Here is a 23677-nt window from a genome sequence, read left to right as displayed (position 1 = left end):
GTCTTTAGGCTTTTGACGGGATGTACGGTTGAAATAAAAAAGTATCTTTTTTCCTTCACACTTTTGATTGATTGATTGGAACTTTTATTAGTAGATTGCACAGTACAGTACATATTCCGTACAATTGACCACTAAATGGTAACACCCCAATAAGTTTTTCAACTTGTTTAAGTCAGGTCATGTGACCACCTGGCTCTGTTTGATTGGTCCAACGTCACCAGTGACTGCATCTGATTGGTGGAACGAAGTGAAACGTCACCAGTAAGGCAGGCACTAGTTTGAAGGTCTGTCTGACAGACCAAAACAAACAAAGCGTGCATTAACAGATCGATAAAAATTAGTAGCGAGTAGCGAGCTGAATGTAGATAAAAGTAGCGGAGTAAAAGTAGCGTTCCTTCTCTATAAATTTACTTAAGTAAAAGTAAAAGTACGTTGCATTAAAACTACTCTTAGAAGTACAATTTATCCCAAAAGTTACTCAAGTAGATGTAACGGAGTAAATGTAGCGCGTTACTACCCACCTCTGAAAACAAACAGGAGTAAAATAAACAATTGGTAACCCCACTTAAAATGCTGCTTGAGACACTGCACCTGGATGTAGTTGATACATAGAAGCGTTGTTATTTATGCCTAATTTTGTTTTTCTTCAATCATAGATGGGCTGTGATTTAAAGCTTAATTGGTTTGTAGAAACACTAAGATTAAGTCTAATTTCATTGTGTTTTTGAAACTGCACCAATTTTTTTCCCTCATATTTTTTTTTACTAACTTGGAAGTGTTTTGTCAAGAGGATTATTTGTGATACGTACATTTTCAGAATGTCATTGTTCTATTTTGGGCCGAAGTAAAACAAAAAAAAAAACAATCTGAAGTTGTCGTAGTTGTATTTTTAAGTTATTATGCCATGATTTTACCCGTCCGGCCCACGTGGGAATAGATTTTCCTCCAATGCGTTTGATACAGGAATCCCTAATGTTTCCTATGTGCCTTTTTAGGTTCTTACCAGCTTCGAGAGAGATGTGGTGCTACAACGCTGTGATCGCCGACGCCAGGATGCCCTCCGTCACAGACTTGCAGGCCCGCTGCAGCATCCTCAGCCCGGAGCTGGCTTTGCCCGCGGGGTCGCACGCAACCACCACCCGCTCCCATGGCGCGCTACACATTCTAGGTAATGACGCACAAAATAACTACCGTATTTTTCGGAGTATAAGTCGCACCGTAGTATAAGTCGCACCTGCCGAAAATGCATAATAAAGAAGGAAAAAAACATATATAAGCGCTACAGGTGCATTAAAACCAAAACAAACAGGCTAAAGAACAGCTTCTTCCCCAGGGCCATAACCATCCTGAACGGACTGCCCCATTGTCCCTCATAACTGCCTTCTCTTCGGTGCAATAACCCATTCCACCAACCACCCTGTTTTTTTGTTGTTTTTTTTCATGTATATATTCATTTCACACCATATTCATTGCACTTCTACATTTTTTATATTTTTATATATTTGCACATTGTTTTTCTAGCATGCACACATCGCACTGTATGGAATGGCCTCAATTTCGTTACCTTGCGTAATGACAATAAAGCTGATTCTGATTCTGATTCTGATTCTGATTATGAAACTATGAAAAAAACTGCGACTTATAGTCCGAAAAATACGGTAGTCCGTCGCTTCTTTTGCTTAGGGCAAAGGTATGACGTCATTTCACTTGGTGCTATGCTGCCGCGGACAGGTTGCTTGGACACACTGGCGGCCATGCAGGAGTTGAAGATGGGCGTGGCCAGCGCCGAGGAGGAGACGCAGTCGGTGATGAAGGTCTACTCCAAGGAGGACTACAGCGTGGTGAACCGTTTTGAGAGTAGGTCTTCTGTGATTTATTGCACTTTAGCCGTGACATATACCCGAGCACTCAGCAGCAATGCGGGATGTTGTAGGTCACGGTGGCGGTTGGGGCTACTCTGCGCACTCTGTGGAGGCCATCCGCTTTTGTGCTGACGCAGACATCTTGCTAGGCGGGCTGGGCCTGTTTGGGGGACGAGGCGAGTACACCGCTAAGATCAAGGTATGTAGCCTCCAATACTTCCCTCCCTCCTACTTTCATACACATCCTTTTAATGAAGGGTTGTTTTAACAGCTGTTTGAACTGGGTCCTGATGGTGGCGACCATGAGACCGATGGAGATCTGCTGGCCGAGACGGACGTACTGGCCTACGACTGCGCTGCCAGGTTGAGTTGATTTAGGATAGATACTGTATTTCTTACAAAAAAGGAAATAGAACATGTCAAAGGCACACACAGCCCACAGAGTAGTCATGGCATCTGTAAAACTGACATTTATGGCGGAGCCTAAAAAAAAGAGCCATTTCAGCAAATTTTAAACATTGACCGTAAGATTGAAAATGTATTAAAAAATAAAAAATTATTCCCCTATGCAACTAATTTCCTGTTGATCCTCATCATACCCACTAATCATGACAATGTGGCCATGTGGAATAAAGCTAATAACGTTGACATTTTTGTGGCGACTGGTAAGAAAGACCATTTTGGTTTGTCGCCATGTTGGCATACGGCGTAGGCTAAAATGCTTCAAAAATGTTATCGCACATCTGTCTCGTATACACGTTATTTAGGGGGGGGGGGTCTCGTTTTAGTCAAAGTCTCTCCAAGGTGTTTGTCAAAATATGAACCCCAGTTTTGACCCAAAATACATACCTGCCAACTACTCCGGTTTTCCCGTAATTAGTACGGTTTTCATCAACCTATTCCGGGTTACGGTTGCAGTGACAAAAAATACGATTTTTCATTAATTAAAAAAAAAAAAGGGTGAATACTACGCGAATTGCACCTTGTGCAGACAAGATTTTTCGATCGGACACGGAGGAATTAGCGATGTAAAAGACCACGTTGGGACAAAAAAACACAAGTCTAATGCCGTTGCTAGCGATACAAGTGGAAAACTTTCGACGTTTTTCGTCGCCCAAACAGATTCTTTGGATGTGATAAATGCCGAAGTTTTATTTACGGAGGCAATAATTGAGCATGGACTTCCAATCGCACTGGCTGATCACATGGGACAGTTAAATGTTTGTAATGCAACCTTTAAAAATCATTACGCGGTGATCGCGGTCCCAAAAATAAACTTTTCTTGCATGATAATGTCCAGAAAAACTCACTTTATATTACTATAGAGTCCTTTTAACGAATGAGTTTGATGGTTTATCACAAACCTTAAATGAAATAAGTCCTTTGTTCTCCTGCACCATGCATGCACTTTGGCCTTGCTTTGTGTTTGGTGCGCAATCCTGTCGGCTGTACTTCACAGCACGTCTTTGACAACTTGAAGTGGCATAAAACATTTAAAACAAAGGGGTTATAGGAACAATCACTTTCAGTGTTTTATGCCACTTCAAGTTGTCAAAGACGGTATGCTGGTGCCCGACTGCCACAAGTGGAACAAACATTTGAAACAAAGGGGTTATAGGAACAATCACTTTCAGTGTTTTATGCCACTTCAAGTAAACTTATCATAAAGTTACCATATCATTTTTGCAGTATGATCAATCTGATAGAATAAATTTGGATTTTAGCCACAAAAAGGTAATGACGCCAATGTTATCTATTGGAATTGTTTAGTACTGTTATACTGTTAAAAGTGTTTATACTATTTATGCTTTCAAGTCCAAGTTGAAGAAATCTTGTTAAATGTTGACAGCATAACTACCAAAATACAGAAGTATGTCCTTAATATTTTTGCAGTGCTATTTCTGTTGAAAAGTTCAAATGATTACATTAGAGATGTGATGTGCCACTTTTCAAGTGTCTGATGGCTTCAATTAATTTTCATAAATTTTTCATATTTTGAATTCTTTTGAAAGGCTTACAAAAAAACTACATTTGAATTGTAATTCCATGCTATTGACAGGACTATTAATTTTAATGAAGTTAGCTTACCATGTTTACAGTATGATAATTGTGATAGAAATGTGAATTTTAGGCACAGAATATTTTTTACAATTGAACAAGGCAGTAGATTATACAAGCTTGGACAGAAAGTTAATAATGACACCAATTTTTTTTTTAATAGAATTGTTTAGTACTGTTTTACCATTTGTTTACTGTAAAAAGTGTTTATACTTTCAATGAACAAATTGAAGTCTTGTGAAAGGTTGACAGGATAACTGGCATTAACTGTCAAAATAATTTCAAACTATTGAAGTTATCTTACAGAATAAACATGTCAATCAACCCATATGATTTTTGCTGTAATATTTTTGTTTTGAAAAGTCACTGTGACTGATAGAAAAGTGATGGTTTTAGCAACATTTTAACCTGTCTGAATGCTAATAATCATTTTGCGTCGGGGGGCGAAGCCTGAACCCCCCACCAGGACTTTGTCCTGGACTTACCGGGGCCTGTGGCCCCTGGACCCTGGCTACTAGGTTTTTCTGATTTCAAAAGTTGGCAGGTATGAAAATAGCAGGTCGAATCCCAAATGGATGACCTCCTGTTTGTTTGCCAACATGGGTTTTAAGACATTTACTTGGTGATTTTCCATGAAGCTGGTAGCAGTGGCTAAATTAAAAAACAATGTATAGGGGGCGCTACTGAGTGAGTTTTGAACATTTTTGTTCAGGATCCCTGAAATATAACATTTTTCACCAGACCTAACAATACAAACAAATCTAAACATCAATTATAATTATTTACATTTAATAATAAAATACACAACATTTTGTATTAAAAAACACAATTGAAGTCCTTCACCCTTCGTTTTACTGCAGTTAAGTACCGTATTTTTCGGACTATAAGTCGCTCCGGAGCGTAAGTCGCACTGGCCGAAAATGCATAATAAAAAAGGAAAAAAACATATATAAGTCGCACTGGAGTATAAGTCGCATTTTTTGGGGAAATGTATTCGATAAAAGCCAACAGCAAGAATAGACATTTGAAAGGCAATTTAAAAGTAAAGCTGCAAGCAGCATTGGTCGGGCCCGCGTATTTGGCAGGTGCTAGTCCTAAGTGTCCCAATACTTTTGTCTACTTTTAGTCTGAAGTGTCCCAAGACTTTTGTCTAGTGTACCTACCTTGTCTGCATTGTGTGGGCATGTTGGTGCTTCCTGCTTTTGAGCAGCCATCTTAAAAAAAACAGCAGCGCAGCAGCATCAGTGCAGCGGGTCTTTGAAGGGTCATAAAATCAAAACCGGAGCAGGTATTAAAAAGCTGTTCTATACTTTTATACACAAGGGTTCAATCTCTCTCCTGTGTTAGTTTGAAGCCTAAACGACAAACGCGCTCAGACGAGATAGATTTTGAAGGAAGGTGACCGGTTTTTACAAAAATGTTGTTTTGAAGGGGGAATATCAAACTTCCTGTTGATTTTTGCTGGGGGTTGTCGATTTATGAAATGTAGGTCTAAGTGAGACCTACATTGAGGTTTTTGTTTCATGTCTCTCCGACCTTCCCCGTGGGAGTTACAGGCAGTTTTGTCATTTTCTTCTTCCGAGGAGCAGTTTTTTCTCCGTTTTATTAAAAAATTGCTCTAGAGTGCAATTTTTAAATTTGGGGTTAGGTTTTTTTATTAGATCGCAATTTCTGCTAGTCCTGATGTGTGTGTTCAGTTCGGTGAGTTTTGAAGCATGTTAAGGGGGCCAAATTACAGCTCAAAGAGGCAAAAGTGACTGTTTTTAGTACATTTTTGTCTTGAAGGGGGAATTGCCAACTTCCTGTTGATTTTTGCCCGAGGAAATTAATTAATGAAAAGTAGGGCTAAGTGAGCCCTACATAGAGGTTTTTGTTTCATGTTTCTACAACATTAGTACTGGGAGTTATAAGCAGTTTTCTTTCTAGGGGGCGCTAGAGCGCAATTTTGAGTTTTGGGGTTCGTTTTTTTTATTAAAAGACAATTTTCGCAGGTCCTGATGTGTGGGTCAAATATGGTGAGTTTTGAAGCATGTTAAGTGGGTCAAATTAGTGCTCAAAGAGGCGGCGGAATAATAATAAAACCTTAGAAAAACAATAGGTCCTTATGTCCCATTGTAAAAGGACTCCCGTTGGGATTCCTTTTACAATGGGCCATGCGGGCCCTAATAAATGAAGAATAGTGAACAACAGGCTGAATAAGTGTACGTTATATGAGGCATAAATAACCAACTGGTATGTTAACGTAACATATTATGGTAAGAGTCATTCAAATAACTATAACATATAGAACATGCTATACATTTACCAAACAATCTGTCACTCCTAATCGCTAAATCCCATGAAATCTTATACGTCTAGTCTCTTACGTGAATGAGATCAATAATATTATAATGTGTTCATCATTTCACACATAAGTCGCTCCTGAGTATAAGTCGCACCCCCGGCCAAACTATGAAAAAAACTGCGACTTATAGTCAGAAAAATACGGTAAACAAACTCTGAGCTACTTTGTAGGAAATGATGTAGAGCAGTGATCCTCAACAGGCGGACCGCGGTCCATGTCCGGACCCAGCACGAATTATAGTAAAAAAAAAAAAAAAAAGTTTTTTTTATTATTATAATTATAATTATTATAAAAAAATATAATAATTGTATTTATCTGTGAGTTATCGCTAGCGCAAGTCAACTTTCTTTGTTGTTTTTAGTCAAATATCTCCACGTTTCGTTTACACTTCTCGTGTCTCACTCACTCCGTCTCTCTCTCTCTCTCTCTCTCTCTCTCTCTCTCTCTCTCTCTCTCTCTCTCTCTCTCTCTCTCTCTCTCTCTCTCTCAGAGAGAGAAAGAGAGAGAGAGACGGAGTGAGAGCGAGAGAACGCCACTCTGATTGGCTAATTCCGGGGTATGGGTTGTCATCTCTTTCACAACGACGCGCTGATAGGCTGTTACCACCTGGGTCATGTGCACAGTGCATGGAACCTTTCGCTGCAGGCACACAGTTGTCTCGTATCGCTACATCGCTAACTGTTCACTTGTCAGTCACTGAATGTGAATCAAATCACAATGGCATGCTCCAAGTTGGCTCAGGCTGGTAAAAGAAAGGTGGACAGGGAAAACCGACGTTTCAAGGAAGAATGGACAGAGCAATATGTTTTCATCCTACCTACTGCAAGTACCAGACCAATGTGTCTACTATGCAACACTACTGTTGCTCTGGTGAAAAGTGAAAATCTGAAACGTCACTATCTGAAAGAGCACCGCGAATTTGAAGAGACATTTCCTCATGATTCAGAGCTAAGAAAAAAAGAAATCACGAGGCTGAAAAAGCCATATGAAACATCAAGCAAGATTTTTGTTAAATCTATGACACAACAACAAATAGCAACAGAGCAGTAACGTGCGGTGAGGTTGATGACTGGTGAGGCACTGACTTCATCACAGTCAGATTTACAAACATATGAACCCTAAAGAGTATCTTATTCACCATTTGATTGGCAGCAGTTAACGGGTTATGTTTAAAAGCTCATACCAGCATTCTTCCCTGCTTGGCACTCAGCATCAAGGCTTGGAATTGGGGGTTAAATCACCAAAAATGATTCCCGGGCGCGGCGCCGCTGCTGCCCACTGCTGCCCACTGCTCCCCTCACCTCCCAGGGGGTGATCAAGGGATGGGTCAAATGCAGAGGACACATTTTTTCAAAGTTCTTATTTATTTTTGTTTCAAAGAAAATATTTCATGTATTTTATTGGATATTTATTTTATTTTTGTTAATTTTAAGAAAATGTTAAACTACCTACCTCCTGCTATTATATAAGCTTGACCGATAATAAACGGACCCAGCCTGTTTCAAAAAAACACTTGTGGACCTTCAAGATTTGTACTTGAGGACCCCTGATGTAGAGTATTTGTGTGATATACAAGAAATATATTAAAGTCATATTGTGTTTTGATTGTTCTTGTTATATTGTATATAACCTTATGTTGTTGTTGTTGTAATATATTTATTTATTTTGATTTCAGGGAGAAATATGCCATGATGTTCGACGAGCCAGTGCTGCTGCAGTCGGGCTGGTGGTACGTGGCCTGGGCCCGGGTGTCTGGTCCCAGCAGTGACTGTGGATCCCATGGACAAGCCACCATCACCACTGACGACGGGTACCACACACTCTCCGTGCTGCCAATAAACCCCTGACATAGTCCTCTAAAATACAGTTTCTTTTCTTCTTTAGTGTGGTATTCCAGTTCAAAAGCTCCAAGAAGTCAAACAACGGCACAGATGTCAATGCGGGTCAAATACCTCAGCTGCTTTACCGGCAAGTAACATCTCTAATGTGGTGTTTATGGTGATTAAAGCTTTTTTTTTTAATTTATGGACTTCATCCAACATTAGGCTTCCTTCCAATGACGGTAATGCATCCAAAGGGAAACAGCAGACCAGCGAGCCGGTCCATATCCTCAAGCGCTCGTTTGCTCGGACAGTCTCTGTGGTAACTAATGTCACAGTTTTTTTTGACACTGCACTCAGCATGTAACATCTTCTTGTCGCTATAGGAGTGCTTTGAGTCCCTGCTCAGCGTCCTCCACTGGAGCTGGACCACCTTGGTGTTGGGTGTGGAGGAGCTGCGAGGCTTGAAGGGTTTCCAGTACACCGCCACCCTGCTGGACCTGGAGAGACTGCGCTTCGTGGGCACTTGCTGCCTCCGCCTGCTCAGGGTCTACATCTGTGAGATCTTCCCCATTGCCGGTGAGAGCATGTGCTGGATAACATTGGTCATAGAAAGCTACATCCCGACCGCTCATAAGTGGATGTTGGGTTTATTCTGGTGGCCAACCTGGACGTGTCTTATAATCAGTATGATCGTTCCTCACGCCAGTTATTAATGATAACCGCCATCTTCCGTAATTGTTCCGCTCGCTAGTTAATCACCACCTTATGATTGTACACAGGGCAGCCTGTTCTTAACATTTTAAATAGCAGTCTGTTTTCTGCAGTAGTTCCTACCAGTTTTAAACACGCCGTGGTTCAACCGCTTTTAAAGAAACCTGGTCTGGACAGTTCAGTTTTAGCCCATTTTAGACCCATTTCTAAGCTGCCTTTCCTTTCAAAGATTTTGGAGAAGATTGTTTTTACCCAGTTAAACACTTTTTTAGAGGACTGTGATGTTTTAGAAGTCTTTCAGTCTGGGTTTAAACCCCTCCATAGTACCGAGTCAGCTTTATTAAGGGTTTTTAATGACATCCTTCGAGCAACAGATTTAGGTGATCATGTGATTTTAGTTTTACTCGATCTAAGAGCAGCATTTGATACGGTGGACCATAATATTTTAATTAGCCGCCTACAGCATCAAGTGGGCATCTGTGGTACTGCTTTGAGTTGGCTGAAGTCATATTTGACTAACAGGACCTTCTCCGTAAATGTTGCTGGATCTGAATCCTCCGTTGCTCCCTTGACATGTGGGGTCCCACAGGGCTCAGTTTTGGGACCACTACTCTTTTCTATTTATTTACTTCCCCTGGGCTCAATCCTAAGAAAGCATGATATTTCTTTTCATTGTTATGCCGATGACACACAAATGTATTTTCCGTTAAAGAGAAATCATGCCTCTTCAATACAGCCATTACTTGCCTGTCTTGAGGATATCAAGGCCTGGATGGCCCTAAACTTCTTAAATTTCAATGACAAGAAGACAGAAGTAATAGTGTTTGGACCTAGTGGTACCTGTGAGCTCCCCCCTGTTGACTTTGGCCCTTTGGCTTTGCACGTTAAGCCCATGGTCACCAACCTGGGCTTTCGTATTGACTGTGATTTTAAATTGGACCGTCAGATTGGCACAGTGGTGAAAGCCAGCTTTTTTTTATCTACGTCAGCTGGCCAAGGTTAAAAACCTTCTTTCTAGGCAACAGTTAGAGACAGTAATCCATGCCTTTATCACATCTCGGCTGGATTACTGTAACTCTTTATATTTTGGAATTAGTCAGTCCTCCCTCTCACGTCTGCAGCTGGTCCAAAATGCAGCTGCCCGACTTTTAACTAACACGAGAAAAAGAGAGCACATTACTCCTGTTTTAGCCTCCCTCCACTGGCTGCCTGTGTCTTTTAGAGTCCATTTTAAGATGATCTTACTTGTTTTTAAATCCTTACGTGGTCTTGCCCCACCGTACCTCTCTGAGCTGCTCCATCTCTATGCCCCCACCCGGTCCCTCAGGTCAGCTGATCAGCTGATCCTGGAGGTACCCAAAACAAAGCGCAAGCTCAGAGGGGACAGAGCCTTCTCTGTTGCTGGTCCCAAACTCTGGAACGATCTCCCTCTCCATGTGAGACAGGCCCCTTCTTTGGCTATTTTTAAGACCCTTCTTAAAATCAATTTTTATTCACTGGCTTTTAACCCAGCATGAGACTTTGAACTGTTTTTAGCTTTAAACTTTTTGAACTGTTTTTAACCTATAAACTGTTTTTATCTAACAAACTGTTCTTAGGGTAATTTATATTGGCTTTTTAAATGTGTATTTTTATTTCTGTTTTAAATGTTATTTTTTAGTCTGTCCTTTGCCTCCATTTCTTTGTGGTGTACAGCCCTTTGTTTTTCAACTGTGCTTGTCTTAAAAGGGCTTTATAAATAAAGTTGGTATGGTATGGTATGGTACACGCACGAGTGCCCAAACTGTACGTGTTGTTATAATCAGTATGATCGTTCCGTACGCCAGTTATTAATGATAACCGCCATCTTACATAGTGTGATCACACAAGCAAACGCACGAGTGCCCAACCTGGACGTGCCATATGATCAGTATGATTAGGCCTCACGCCAGTTATTAATGATAACTGCCACATTCCAAAAATCATTCCTCTTGCTAGGTATTGGCAATAATCACCATCTTACATAGCATGATTGCACATGCATGAGTGCCCATACTGGACATGTCATATAATTAGTATGATTGTTCTTCACACCGGTTATATTTGATAACTGTCACCTTGCATTATCGTTCTTCTCACTCGTTATTAGCTATAATCACCACCATACATAGCATGATTGCACATGCACTAGTGCCCAACCTGGACGTGTTGCATAATGAGTGTGCTCGTTCCTCATGCAAGGTATTAATGATAACCGTCAACCTACATAAACGTTTCTCCAGATAGTTATTCCAGATAACCGCCACCTTTCATAGCATGGTTGCACATGCACAAGTTCCCAACCTGGATGTGTCGTATAAGCAGTATAATCATTCCTCAAGCCGCTTGTCAATGATAATCAACACCTTGCATAATTGTTTTCTTCAGCTAGTTATGAACGACAACCACCACCGTACATAGCATGATCGCACAGGTGCCCAAACTAGACGTGTCGTATAATTTGTAATCATTCTTCATGCCAGTTATTAATGATAACCGGTGCCTTGCATAATTGTTTCTCTCACAAGTTATCAGAGGTGGGTAGTAACGCGCTACATTTACTCCGTTACATCTACTTGAGTAACTTTTGGGATAAATTGTACTTCTAAGAGTAGTTTTAATGCAACATACTTTTACTTTTACTTGAGTATATCTATAGAGAAGAAACGCTACTTTTACTCCGCTACTTTTATCTACATTCAGCTCGCTACTCGCTACTAATTTTTATCGATCTGTTAATGCACGCTTTGTTTGTTTTGGTCTGTCAGACAGACCTTCATAGTGCCTGCGTTTCAACAAATACAGTCACTGGTGACGTTCACTCCGTTCCACCAATCAGATGCAGTCACTGGTGACGTTGGACCAATCAAACAGAGCCAGGTGGTCACATGACCTGACTTAAACAAGTTGAAAAACGTATTCGGGTGTTACCATTTAGAGGTCAATTGTACGGAATATGTACTGTACTGTGCAATCTACTAATAAAAGTTCCAATCAATCAATCAAAAGTGTGAAGGAAAAAAGATCATTTTTTTATTTCAACCGTACATCCCGTCAAAAGCCTAAAGACTGACTGCACAGTTCCTGTCTTCACAATAAAAGTGCCGCTCCATCGCGCCTGCGCTTTCAAAATAAGAGTCTCCGAAAGCCAGCGCAAACAAGCTAGCAAGCTACGGAGTTTGCCGCCAATGTATTTCTTGTAAAGTGTATAAAAACGAATATGGAAGCTGGACAAATAAGATACCAAAAACCAACCACTTTCATGTGGTATTGGACAGAAAGGAGGAACTTTTTTTCTCCTCCATTTGAAAACGAGGACGCTATCATCACTACTGTCTGATTACAATCAATGCAAGTCATCAGAATCAGGTAATACACCAACTTGTATTCTTGTCTTCATGAAAGAAAGGAATCTATATGTGTTAAACATGCATGTATATTCATTAAAACACCTTTAACGTGTAAATAAAAACGGCAAAATAAATAAATAAAAATTATATACTGTATATATCAATGTATGTATATATATATATATATGTGTGTGTGTATATATATATATATATATGTATATATATGTGTGTGTGTGTGTGTGTGTGTGTATATATATACACATTATGTATATGTGTATATATATATATATATATATACATATATATATATATATGTGTGTGTGTGTATATATATGTGTGTGTATATATATATATATATATAAATATATATATATATATATATATATATATATATATATATATATATATATATATGATATGTGTGTGTATGTTACTCATCAGTTACTCAGTACTTGAGTAGTTTTTTCACAACATACTTTTTACTTTTACTCAAGTAAATATTTGGGTGACTACTCCTTACTTTTACTTGAGTAATAAATCTCTAAAGTAACTGTACTCTTACTTGAGTACAATTTCTGGCTACTCTACCCACCTCTGCAAGTTATTAATTACGCCAGCATAATTGCACAGGCACGAGCACACTAAAGAGTTCCCAACATTGACGTGTCATATAATCAGTATAGTTGTTTCTCATGGCAGTTATTGATAACTGCCACCTTGCATAATTGTTTCCCTCAGCAGGTTATTAATGACTACTGCCAACTTACATAGCGTAATCGCACTGGCACCTATCTCTCCGACCTCCTTACTGCCCCACCCGATCCTTAAGATCAGCCGATCAGCTGCTGTTGACGGTCCCTGACACAAGGCTGAAGCTTAGAGGTGACAGAGCTTTCGCCGCTGCTGCTCCCAAGCTCTGGAACGACCTACCTCTGAGTGTTAGACAAGCCTCCTCTCTTCCTGTTTTTAAATCTCTCTTAAAAACATACTTTTATTTCATGGCTTTTAACACTGAGTGATATCCATCCTGCAATGGCGCCCCATAATACACATGCTGTGAACCTGTTTTTATGTTTTTATTTATTCTATTTTAAGTATTTATTTTTGATCGTGTTCTGTTTGTGTTGTGTTGTGTTTGCTCGGTACTCGTTTTATCTTTTAACCTGCCCATTGTACAGCACTTTGGCTACCCCTGTGGTACATTTTAAAAGTGCTTTATAAATAAAGTTGATTTGATTTGATTTTGGCACACACATGAGTGTCAGTAAGTATAATCTTTTCCTCATGCCAAATAATATGACATGCAATCCGCTTCCTAGCAAGCACCAAAGCCGTGGTGGACGAGTCGAGCAAGCTGGCCGAGTGCGTGGGCAAGACGCGAAGTCTCCTCAAGAAGATCCTGTCGGAGAGCATGGACAACTGCCTGACCAAGCTGGACAACGACCCGCAGGGCTACTTGTCCCAGCCCCTCACCCTGCTGGAGGCCGTGCTGCAGGAGTGCCACAACACCTTCACCGCCTGCTTCCACTCCTTCTACCCGACTCCAGCGCTGCAGTGGGCCTGCCTCTGCGACCTGCTCAACTGCCTGGATCAGGTTAGCCGCTAATTTGTAGTCTCCCTTTTTTACGCGGCCCACAAAAAGAATTCCTCCTCAAGGAACAACAAAGTATATTAAATAGAAGTCGTAAGTTTAAATATGCATGCACCTGAGGAAGATAAAAGCAGCGCAATAAAAGCCTTTTGTCGTTTCCCAGGACATCGCAGAGGCCAACTTTCGCACGTCCAGCAGCCGTCTGCTGGCGGCCGTGATGTCGGCTCTGTGCAACACCTCTGTGAAGTTGACATCCATCCTGCCCATAGCGTACGACGGCGAGGTTCTGCTTCGGTCACTGGTCAAGCAAGTCAGCACTGAGAACGACTCCGCCCTGGCTCACCGCTTCCCCCTGCTGGTGGCCCACATGGAGAAGCTAAGCCACGTGAGCTTTGTAAACATCCTTTACTTAACATGCAGAGGAAATGTTGAGTGCGTCCTCATTGTTCTTCATCTATAGACCGAAGAGAACTTGATGGGGATGACAAGCTTCCGGGAGGTGCTGGAGAAGATGCTGGTGATTGTGGTGCTTCCAGTGAGGAAGAGTTTACGGAAAGAGGTGGAGCTCTTCTCGCCACACCTGGTGTCCAACACTTGTGGCTTGCTGGCCTCCATCGTCTCTGAGCTCACAGCCTCCGCCCTGGGCTCTGAGGTAGGCACCAGCAGACAACTGATTAATGCTTCACCTTTCAGAGTGGGATGAATGTGTGTTGATGCCTTTCAAAGAGCAGTAACAGGAAATTGGTCAGTGCATCCTCCACCGTGTTCTTGGTGTCATAGTAGCAACTCTCAGCATCAGCATCTTCTCACCTCTTGTCAAAGAGACATGCATAGTTTTTCACATTGAATGAAAGGGCATCACTTGACATTATACATACCTGCCAACTACTCCGGTTTTCCCGTAATTAGTACGGTTTTCATCAACCTATTCCGGGTTACGGTTGCAGTGATAAAAATACGTTTTTTCATTAATTAAAAAAAAAAATTTTTTTTAAACAATGACAATCGACACTGCTTCCCGTAACTTCCTATCGAGCCATTCCGAATGCCATGCGCGAGGCTATTTATAGCATCGCTGCCAAGCACGAGGCACCAGTTGCCATTGTTTCCAAACGAGCGAACGATCATGGAATCAGCCGGAGAAAAATCGCAAACGAGTCTTAAACCGGAAAGAAAACTGCAGTCATTCCGTGAAGAATATTCAAAAGCCTATCCGGGAATAATTATCCGTTCCAAAAAGGGTGAAAACTACGCGAATTGCACCTTGTGCAGACAAGATTTTTCGATCGGACACGGAGGAATTAGCGATGTAAAAGACCACGTTGGGACAAAAAAACACAAGTCTAATGCCGTTGCTAGCGATACAAGTGGAAAACTTTGGATTTTAGCCGCAAAAAGGTAATGACACCAATGTTATCTATTGGAATTGTTTAGTACTGTTATACTGTTAAAAGTGTTTATACTATTTATGCTTTCAAGTCCAAGTTGAAGAAATCTTGTTAAATGTTGACAGCATAACTACCAAAATACAGAAGTATGTCCTTAATATTTTTGCAGTGCTATTTCTGTTGAAAAGTTCAAATGATTACATTAGAGATGTGATGTGCCACTTTTCAAGTGTCTGATGGCTTCAATTAATTTTCATTCATTTTTCATATTTTGAATTCTTTTGAAAGGCTTACAAAAAAACTACATTTGAATTGTAATTCCATGCTATTGACAGGACTATTAATTTTAATGAAGTTAGCTTACCATGTTTACAGTATGATAATTGTGATAGAAATGTGAATTTTAGGCACAGAATATTTTTTACAATTGAACAAGGCAGTAGATTATACAAGCTTGGACAGAAAGTTAATAATGACACCAATTTTTTTTTAATGGAATTGTTTAGTACTGTTTTACCATTTGTTTACTGTAAAAAAGTGTTTATACTTTCAATTAACAAATTGAAGTGTTGTGAAAGGTTGACAGGATAACTGGCATTAACTGTCAAAATAATTTCAAACTATTGAAGTTAGCTTACAGAATAAACATGTCAATCAACCCATATGATTTTTGCTGTAATATTTTTGTTTTGAAAAGTCACTGTGACTGATAGAAAAGTGATGGTTTTAGCAACATTTTAACCTGTCTGAATGCTAATAATCATTTTGCGTCGGGGGGGCGAAGCTGAACCCCCCACCAGGACTTTGTCCTGGACCTACCGGGGCCTGCGGCCCCTGGACCCTGGCTACTAGGTTTTTCTGATTTCAAAAGTTGGCAGGTATGCATTATGAGCCAGTATTACCGGTACATAAGTTAAGTACCAATGATAGTCACACACACACTAAAACCTCCATAGCATCAGTTCCGCAGTCAAACTGTTGGAAAACACTCACATGTTAACATTAACTGGCATATAGTGTTAAACAATGTTAACTACTGTATACATCAATAAATAAACTCACCCTTTGACAACCACAGACAGGTAGTGTTAGCATTTTTAAACTTTCAAATGTAAAAAGAAGTTAAAGGGGCTGTGCAACATTTACTCAGATGCCTAAAAGGGTGCTATCTTTCCAATGTATTTACACAATATATGTCGCCCTCTCACGGCTTATGGGACGTAATGACGTAACTACATGCTGTACGTACTTAACACATGCACGCACATTAGCTTTGGGTGTTGCTAGCTAATGATAGCGATTTGGAACGCGAGCGTTAGCTATCATTAAATGTACATTTTATCATAACAACAACATGACTGCTCCCTGTGCGCATACTTGCCAACCTTGAGACCTCCGATTTCGGGAGGTGGGGGGTGGGGGGTGGGGACGGGGGCGTGGTCGGGGGTGGGGCGGGGGCGTGGTTGGGGGCGTGGTTAAGATATATATATATATATATATATAAGAAATACTTGACTTTCAGTGAATTCTAGCTATATATATATATATATAAAATAAATACTTGAATTTCAGTGTTCATTTACAAACTACAACTCACAAACACTTTAGAGTTAGGCTCCACCATCAGAATGTGTACTTAAACTCATAAAGATCACATGGATATTATTCAGTGAGTTGATTCACCAAAACTAACCTGTTATACAGGATGAAAAAGCACACAGGACGTTTCAATTGTTCACAGACTGGTCGCGCTCATCAGAATGACAAGACGCTTCCGGGCTGCAGGCGATAGCATTCAATTGGGAAGAAAGGCCCTACTGCCCCCTACTGACCAATGTGAATACTGATAAATGTGTAATGACAGCTCCAAAAACGAATTCCAACCACACAATAAAATAAATAAATCAACACAAAAATGTGACACATTATGGGTGGGTCACATATGCATGTACAGTAGATGGCAGTATTGTCCTGTTTAAAAGTGTCACAACATTGCTGTTTACGGCAGACGAACTGCTTTACGGTAGACACTGTTGTTGTGTGTTGGCAACACGTCACTCAGGTCCGCCTGAATTTCGGGAGTTTTTCGGGAGAAAATTTGTCCCGGGAGGGTTTTCGGGAGAGGCGCTGAATTTCGGGAGTCTCCCGGAAAATCCGGGAGGGTTGGCAAGTATGCCTGTGCGTACGTGTGGACGAGACAGGTTGAATAATCACCATAAACGCCAATCATTTTATTCAGGCCGGTAAAAAAATGTATGACATAAACTTAGTAATTGTGAAAAAATATATCAATCAATCAATCAAAGTTTATTTATATGGACCTTAATTAATCACAAGTGCTGCACAAACCACAATGACATCCTCTGATCTAAAACCCACATCCGGGCAAGGAAACTCTTAAAACCAAATATGTGAAAAATCAGGAACCTTGAGAAGGGGCCGCAGATGTTGGGACCCCCTGCCAGGGGTGACCAGCTGCAATGTGGGTACAGTTATTGCATTATTGATGATAATGTGAGAGTCCAGTCCATTGGGGGCAAGCAGAGGGTTGTATCATCCATGATGTCATAGAGAAGTGGTTCATCTCGGGTCATGACTTAGAACAGCTAGGGCCTCCTCCATAGAGACATTTGTAAAACAAATGTTTTCTGTTAAATCAGTTATGTTCAGAGGTGGGTAGAGTAGCCAGAATTTGTACTCAAGTAAGAGTACTGTTACTTTAGAGATTTAATACTCAAGTAAAAGTAAGGAGTAGTCACCCAAATATTTACTTGAGTAAAAGTAAAAAGTATGTTGTGAAAAAACTACTCAAGTACTGAGTAACTAATGAGTAACATACACACACATATCATATATATATATATATATATATATATATATATATATATATATATATATATATATATATATATATATATATATATATATATATATATATATATATATACATACATTGATATATACAGTATATAATTTATATTTATTTATTTTGCCGTTTTTGTTTACATGTTAAAGGTGTTTTAATGAATATACATGCATGTTTAACACATATAGATTCCTTTCTTTCATGAAGACAAGAATATAAGTTGGTGTATTACCTGATTCTGATGACTTGCATTGATTGTAATCAGACAGTAAATAAATAATAAATAAATGGGTTGTACTTGTATAGCGATTTTCTACCTTCACAGTAGTGATGATAACGTCCACATTTTCGAATGGAAGAGAAAAAAAAGTATTCCTTTTTGTCCAATACCACATGAAAGTGGTTGGTTTTTGGCATCTTATTTGTCCAGCTTCCATATTCGTTTTTATACACTTTACAAGAAATACATTGGCGGCAAACTCCGTAGCTTGCTAGCTTGTTTGCGCTGGCTTTCGGAGACTCTTACTTTGAAAGCGCAGGCGCGATGGAGCGGCACTTTTATTGTGAAGACAGGAACTGTGCAGTCAGTCTTTAGGCTTTTGACGGGAAGTACGGTTGAAATAAAAAAAAAGGGTCTTTTTTCCTTCACACTTTTGATTGATTGATTGGAACTTTTATTAGTAGATTGCACAGTACAGTACATATTCCGTACAATTGACCACTAAATGGTAAGACCCGATACGTTTTTCAACTTGTTTAAGTCAGGTCATGTGACCGCCTGGCTCTGTTTGATTGGTCCAACGTCACCAGTGACTGCATCTGATTGGTGGAACGGAGTGAACGTCACCAGTGACTGTATTTGTTGAAACGCAGGCACTATGAAGGTCTGTCTGACAAACCAAAACAAACAAAGCGTGCATTAACAGATGGATAAAAATTAGTAGCGAGTAGCGAGCTGAATGTAGATAAAAGTAGCGGAGTAAAAGTAGCGTTTCTTCTCTATAAATATACTCAAGTAAAAGTAAAAGTATGTTGCATTAAAACTACTCTTAGAAGTACAATTCATCCCAAAAGTTACTCAAGTAGATGTAACGGAGTAAATGTAGCGCGTTACTACCCACCTCTGGTTATGTTGTTGTATTTTTTGCTTTAAAAAAGTTTAACTGTGAGCAATTTGCAAAGTTGCCCCTTTGACCGTCAATTATCTTATAATGTAAAACTAAAACTTTTGTACTCGCCTGTGAATGGATGCGGTGACAAACTGTGTATCCTTGGCAGGTAAGTTGCTTCACAACGTTTTTTGTAATCTTCTTTTGTCATTATTTTTGCCGTAGCTGTGTTGTTATGAGCAGCCAATACACAAATGTATAGAAACGCTTTTGTACTTCGCCGTGAGTACAATTTCCGCATCTATGGTTTTCAGCGCATTTTCATTGGTACCCTTCACAAAAACAAGAAAAATCCAAAGGAAAAGCTAAATATGTTTTTTGATGTATATATTTTGTTATATTTTACTAGTGATGGGTTGATGAGGCGTCATGAAGCGTTTCGACACATTGCAAAACTGTATTGATACTGTGTGACTAAATACTGACATCTGCTGGACATTAAAAATCCCTACAGGCAACCTATGGACCGACTCAACTGACACTGATTTGATGCCCTAGTACAGGGGTCACCAACCTTTTTGAAACCAAAAACTACTTCTTGGGTACTGATTAATGCCAAGGGCTACCAGTTTGATACACACTTAAATAAATAAATATATTGTCATTTGTAAGTTACACGTAAGTGTGATTTAAACAAGAATAGCTAAATAAATAAATGTATATATATAAAAAAATGGGTATTTCTGTCTGTCATTCCGTCGTACATTTTTTTTTCCTTTTACGGAAGGTTTTTTGTAGAGAATAAATGATGAAAAAAACACTTAATTGAACGGTTTAAAAGAGGAGAAAATACGAAAAAAATTAAAATAAAATTTTGAAACATAGTTTATCTTCAATTTCGACTCTTTAAAATTCAAAATTCAACCGACAAAAAGAAGAGAAAAACTAGCTAATTTGAATCTTTTTGAAAAAATTAAAAAAAGAATTTATGGAACATCATTAGTAATTTTTCCTGATTAAGATACATTTTATAATTTTGATGACATGTTTTAAATTAGTTAAAATCCAATCTGCACTTTGTTAGAATATTTAACAAATTGGACCAAGCTATATTTCTAACAAAGACAAATCAGTATTTCTTCTAGATTTTCCAGAACAACAATTTTAAAAGAAATTCAAAATACTTTGAAATAAGATTTAAATTTGATTCTACAGATTTTCTAGATTTGCCAGAATAATTTTTTTGAATTTTAATCATAGTAAGTTTGAAGAAATATTTCACAAATATTCTTCGTCGAAAAACCAGAAGCTAAAATATTTATTATTCTTTACAATAAATTAAAAAAAAAAAAATACTTGAACATTGATTTCAATTGTCAGGAAAGAAGAGGAAGACATTTAAAAGGTAAAAAGGTATATTTGTTTAAAAATCCTAAAATCATTTTTAAGGTTGTATTTTTTCTCTAAAATTGTATTTCTAAAAGTAATAAGAAGCAAATTAAAAAATAAATGAATTTATTTAAACAAGTGAAGACCCATCCATCCATCCATTTTCTACCGCTTATTCCAAGTGAAGACCAAGTCTTTAAAATATTTTCTTGGATTTTCAAATTCTATTTGAGTTTTGTCTCTTTTAGAATTTAAAAATGTCGAGCAAAGCGAGACCAGCTTGCTAGTAAATAAATACAATTTAAAAAATAGAGGCAGCTCACTGGTAAGTGCTGCTCTTTGAGCTATTTTTAGAACAGGCCAGCGGGCGACTGATCTGGTCCTTACGGGCTACCTGGTGACCGCGGGCACCGCGTTGGTGACCCCTGCCCTAGTATATACAATAATATAAACCAAGTCATTGTATTTCATTTAGGATTATTTCATATCTTCATTTAAATAAAAATATATTTTTATCTTTTTTAGATACAGTCAATAAATAATGTGAACATGTATCATAACATGGAAATCTAAGAGAACGTGTTGTGGATGATTGTGGACTGGGAATTGTTTTCATTTTATTTTTTTACGCATTTTTATTAAAAAAAAAAAAAAAAAGTTTTTCCGACATATTACATTTTAGACGATTTCTCTTAGTTATTATTTCTCCGGCTGTAGAAAAGAGCCGCTCACAGGGCACAGAGTCAGTGCGACACAGTTCACGTATCGGTCACGTGACCAAAACAGCTCATGATCGGTCACGTGACTTTCTCAAAGCGGTACGCGCACCGACACAGGGTTTTGCTCTATGAGCTTGACGCATGCGCCGATGCATCGGTGTTGCCGGACCCATCACTATATTTTACTTATTTGTTAGAGGCTCTCAGTGGAAGTGTGAAGACTAGTCGTTGATGATAAGTTAGTTTTCAATGGTTTATGAAGATATTTTTAACTCTTTGTTTATTAGGTGGACGGCCTCAACTCGCTGCACTCGGTCAAGGCGTCCCCCAATCGTTTCACCAAGACGAGCCAGGGCCGCAGCTGGAACACGGGCAACGGTTCTCCGGACGCCATCTGCCTGACGGTGGACAAGCCTGGCGTGGTCTTGGTCGGCGTGTGCGTGTACGGGGGCGGCGGAATCCACGAGTATGAGCTGGAGGTGCTTGCTGACGACGTAAGAGGCGGCGGATTTTCAGGTGGACATTTTGTCTTGTCACTCCTGTCAAGTGTTTCCGCGTTCTTTCACCCAGGCTCAGACGGAGCACCCTGGGGACTCTGGTCATTCTCACAGGTGGACATCTCTGGAGCTGGTGAAGGGGACGTACAGCACTGATGATTCTCCTAGTGATATTTCTGAGATTCGCCTGGATAAGGCCGTGCCTCTCAAGGTACGTGCAAGCGTTATTACAAGGATTGTTTTTGCAGATAAAATAAAGATACCTCGTATGCAGTCTGATACGGTTCACTTAGTGTTCACACTGGTATTTTTTGTCATGGGACAGTAAAGATCAAAATCATTATGTAAGGAATTGATTGGACAGCTTTTGAGATACAAATACAGTGGTACTGTAAAAAAATCTGTTTTCGAATGAATCTCGATTCTTATTTGTAACGATTCTTAATCGATTTAAAAAAAATCAAAAATCAATTTTTTATTATTTTTATCCGTCCTGTCCAGGCAGTTAGGCAAATAATATTCTTAATGGAGATGCCAATATCTACTGTACAGATTTACAGAGAAAAGAGAAGTGTTGCATACTTGTCATGTCTGTGTAATCATGTTTTGTTTTAAGTCATGTTTTGTTTAGTTTCTGGCTTTTCACTCCCTTGTCTTGTTTCCATGATTACCCCATTAGTTTCACCTGTTCCACGTTTGGACTCATTGTGCACTCTTGATTGTCACCATAGCAACCCATTAGTTTTCACCTGTCACGTCACGCACCTGTTTCACGTCTTGAGTCACGCACCTGTTTTCGTTAATCATGTCTGTAGTATTTAAGTTCAGTGTTTTTCAGTTTGTCTTTCTGACGACCTCACCACATTTATGCTCTGTCCATGCCTGATACTTCTTTCCATGTCAATTCCTCAAGCAACTATTTCTGTCCAAGCCAAGTAAGTTTTTGTTCCATGTTTATAGTCTTTTTGGTTTCATAGTTTGTTCTCCGCCATTGTGCGTGTTTTTTGTTTGTACTTTTTTGTTAAGTCTTTTGGTTTCATAGTTTATTCTCCGCCTCTGTGCGCGCTTTTTGTTTATTCCTTTTTTTTGATAAAATATAAATAAATCATGTACCTTCATTCCCGTCTCGCCCGTGCCAACTTTCCGTTGCATCCCGGAAAAGCAAACACCCAGGACCAAGTCATGACAATACTTCTCTTTTTGCCTTGTTTGTATTTGACTTTATTTAATAAAACCAGTTTTCCAGTAATATAAGCATATATTAAAGCTGTTTGTATATTTTATGGAGGAATGTAGTTAATCATAGAACTGGGACCCAATCTTATTAAAAAAGTGGTGATATTGGATCGAGATTCGATTCTGAATGGAATCGTTACACCCAAGAATCGAATCGAATCGTGTGATGCCCAAAGATTCACAACCCCAGTACCTCTGGATACCAGTGCCTCAACTTACAAGTTTGTCCAGATACGAGCTGTCTCTCAGTAAATTGTTATGCCTTAGGTTACATGCAAAAAATCAGGTTACTAGGTACTAAGTATTAGCTTATGCCTAGAGATCGGCATACGTAAGTTTGTTTTTCCAACCATGGGAATGAGGAAAGTGAGTGTGAAGGACAGTGCTAAAAAGAAGAAGCTGATGATATTCATTAAATTAAAGGAAGAAAATCATCAAAAAAATAGCCAACTTGGTGAAGCAGTTGGAACGTATCGCTGCTAGTCTGCACCATACTGAAGCAGAATGAGTCAATAACACCAGCCAAGGATATTCAAATAATATCATATGTATCTATGAAAATATGGAGAAGCTGCTGATAGTGTGTTTGACGGAAAGACAGCCCGAAGGAGAGAAATACATGCTGTACATAATTTAATTACTTCATAAAATGTCTGCAGTTGTTAGTAGTACAATCTATTGTTTTGTTTTTTTAACAATATCTCCAATGTTATAGT

At 39.2% G+C, this 23677-nt stretch overlaps 1 protein-coding gene across 19 annotated transcripts in view; it reads left to right on the top strand.

The window, feature by feature from the left end:
- Nucleotides 1-23677, top strand: part of mycbp2 (MYC binding protein 2) — a 183818-nt gene that overhangs the window by 65033 nt on the left and 95108 nt on the right. For 14 of the 19 annotated variants that reach the window (XM_061970697.2, XM_061970692.2, XM_061970695.2 and 11 more), the window contains 13 exons: nt 996-1168; nt 1732-1857; nt 1934-2061; nt 2134-2225; nt 7940-8074; nt 8149-8232; nt 8310-8406; nt 8471-8663; nt 13486-13760; nt 13921-14151; nt 14218-14409; nt 21516-21722; nt 21799-21936. In XM_061970697.2, the coding sequence (XP_061826681.2) occupies nt 996-1168; nt 1732-1857; nt 1934-2061; nt 2134-2225; nt 7940-8074; nt 8149-8232; nt 8310-8406; nt 8471-8663; nt 13486-13760; nt 13921-14151; nt 14218-14409; nt 21516-21722; nt 21799-21936 (2071 nt within the window). The remainder of the gene's footprint in view (nt 1-995; nt 1169-1731; nt 1858-1933; nt 2062-2133; nt 2226-7939; nt 8075-8148; nt 8233-8309; nt 8407-8470; nt 8664-13485; nt 13761-13920; nt 14152-14217; nt 14410-21515; nt 21723-21798; nt 21937-23677) is intronic. The other 5 variants (XM_061970705.2, XM_061970706.2, XM_061970696.2 and 2 more) reach the window with 1 other exon arrangement.

Source organism: Nerophis lumbriciformis, linkage group LG13 (genome assembly GCF_033978685.3).
Source record: "Nerophis lumbriciformis linkage group LG13, RoL_Nlum_v2.1, whole genome shotgun sequence".
In the NCBI taxonomy this organism is placed as follows: domain Eukaryota; kingdom Metazoa; phylum Chordata; class Actinopteri; order Syngnathiformes; family Syngnathidae; genus Nerophis; species Nerophis lumbriciformis.
This window is presented reverse-complemented; position numbering and strand designations above follow the sequence as displayed.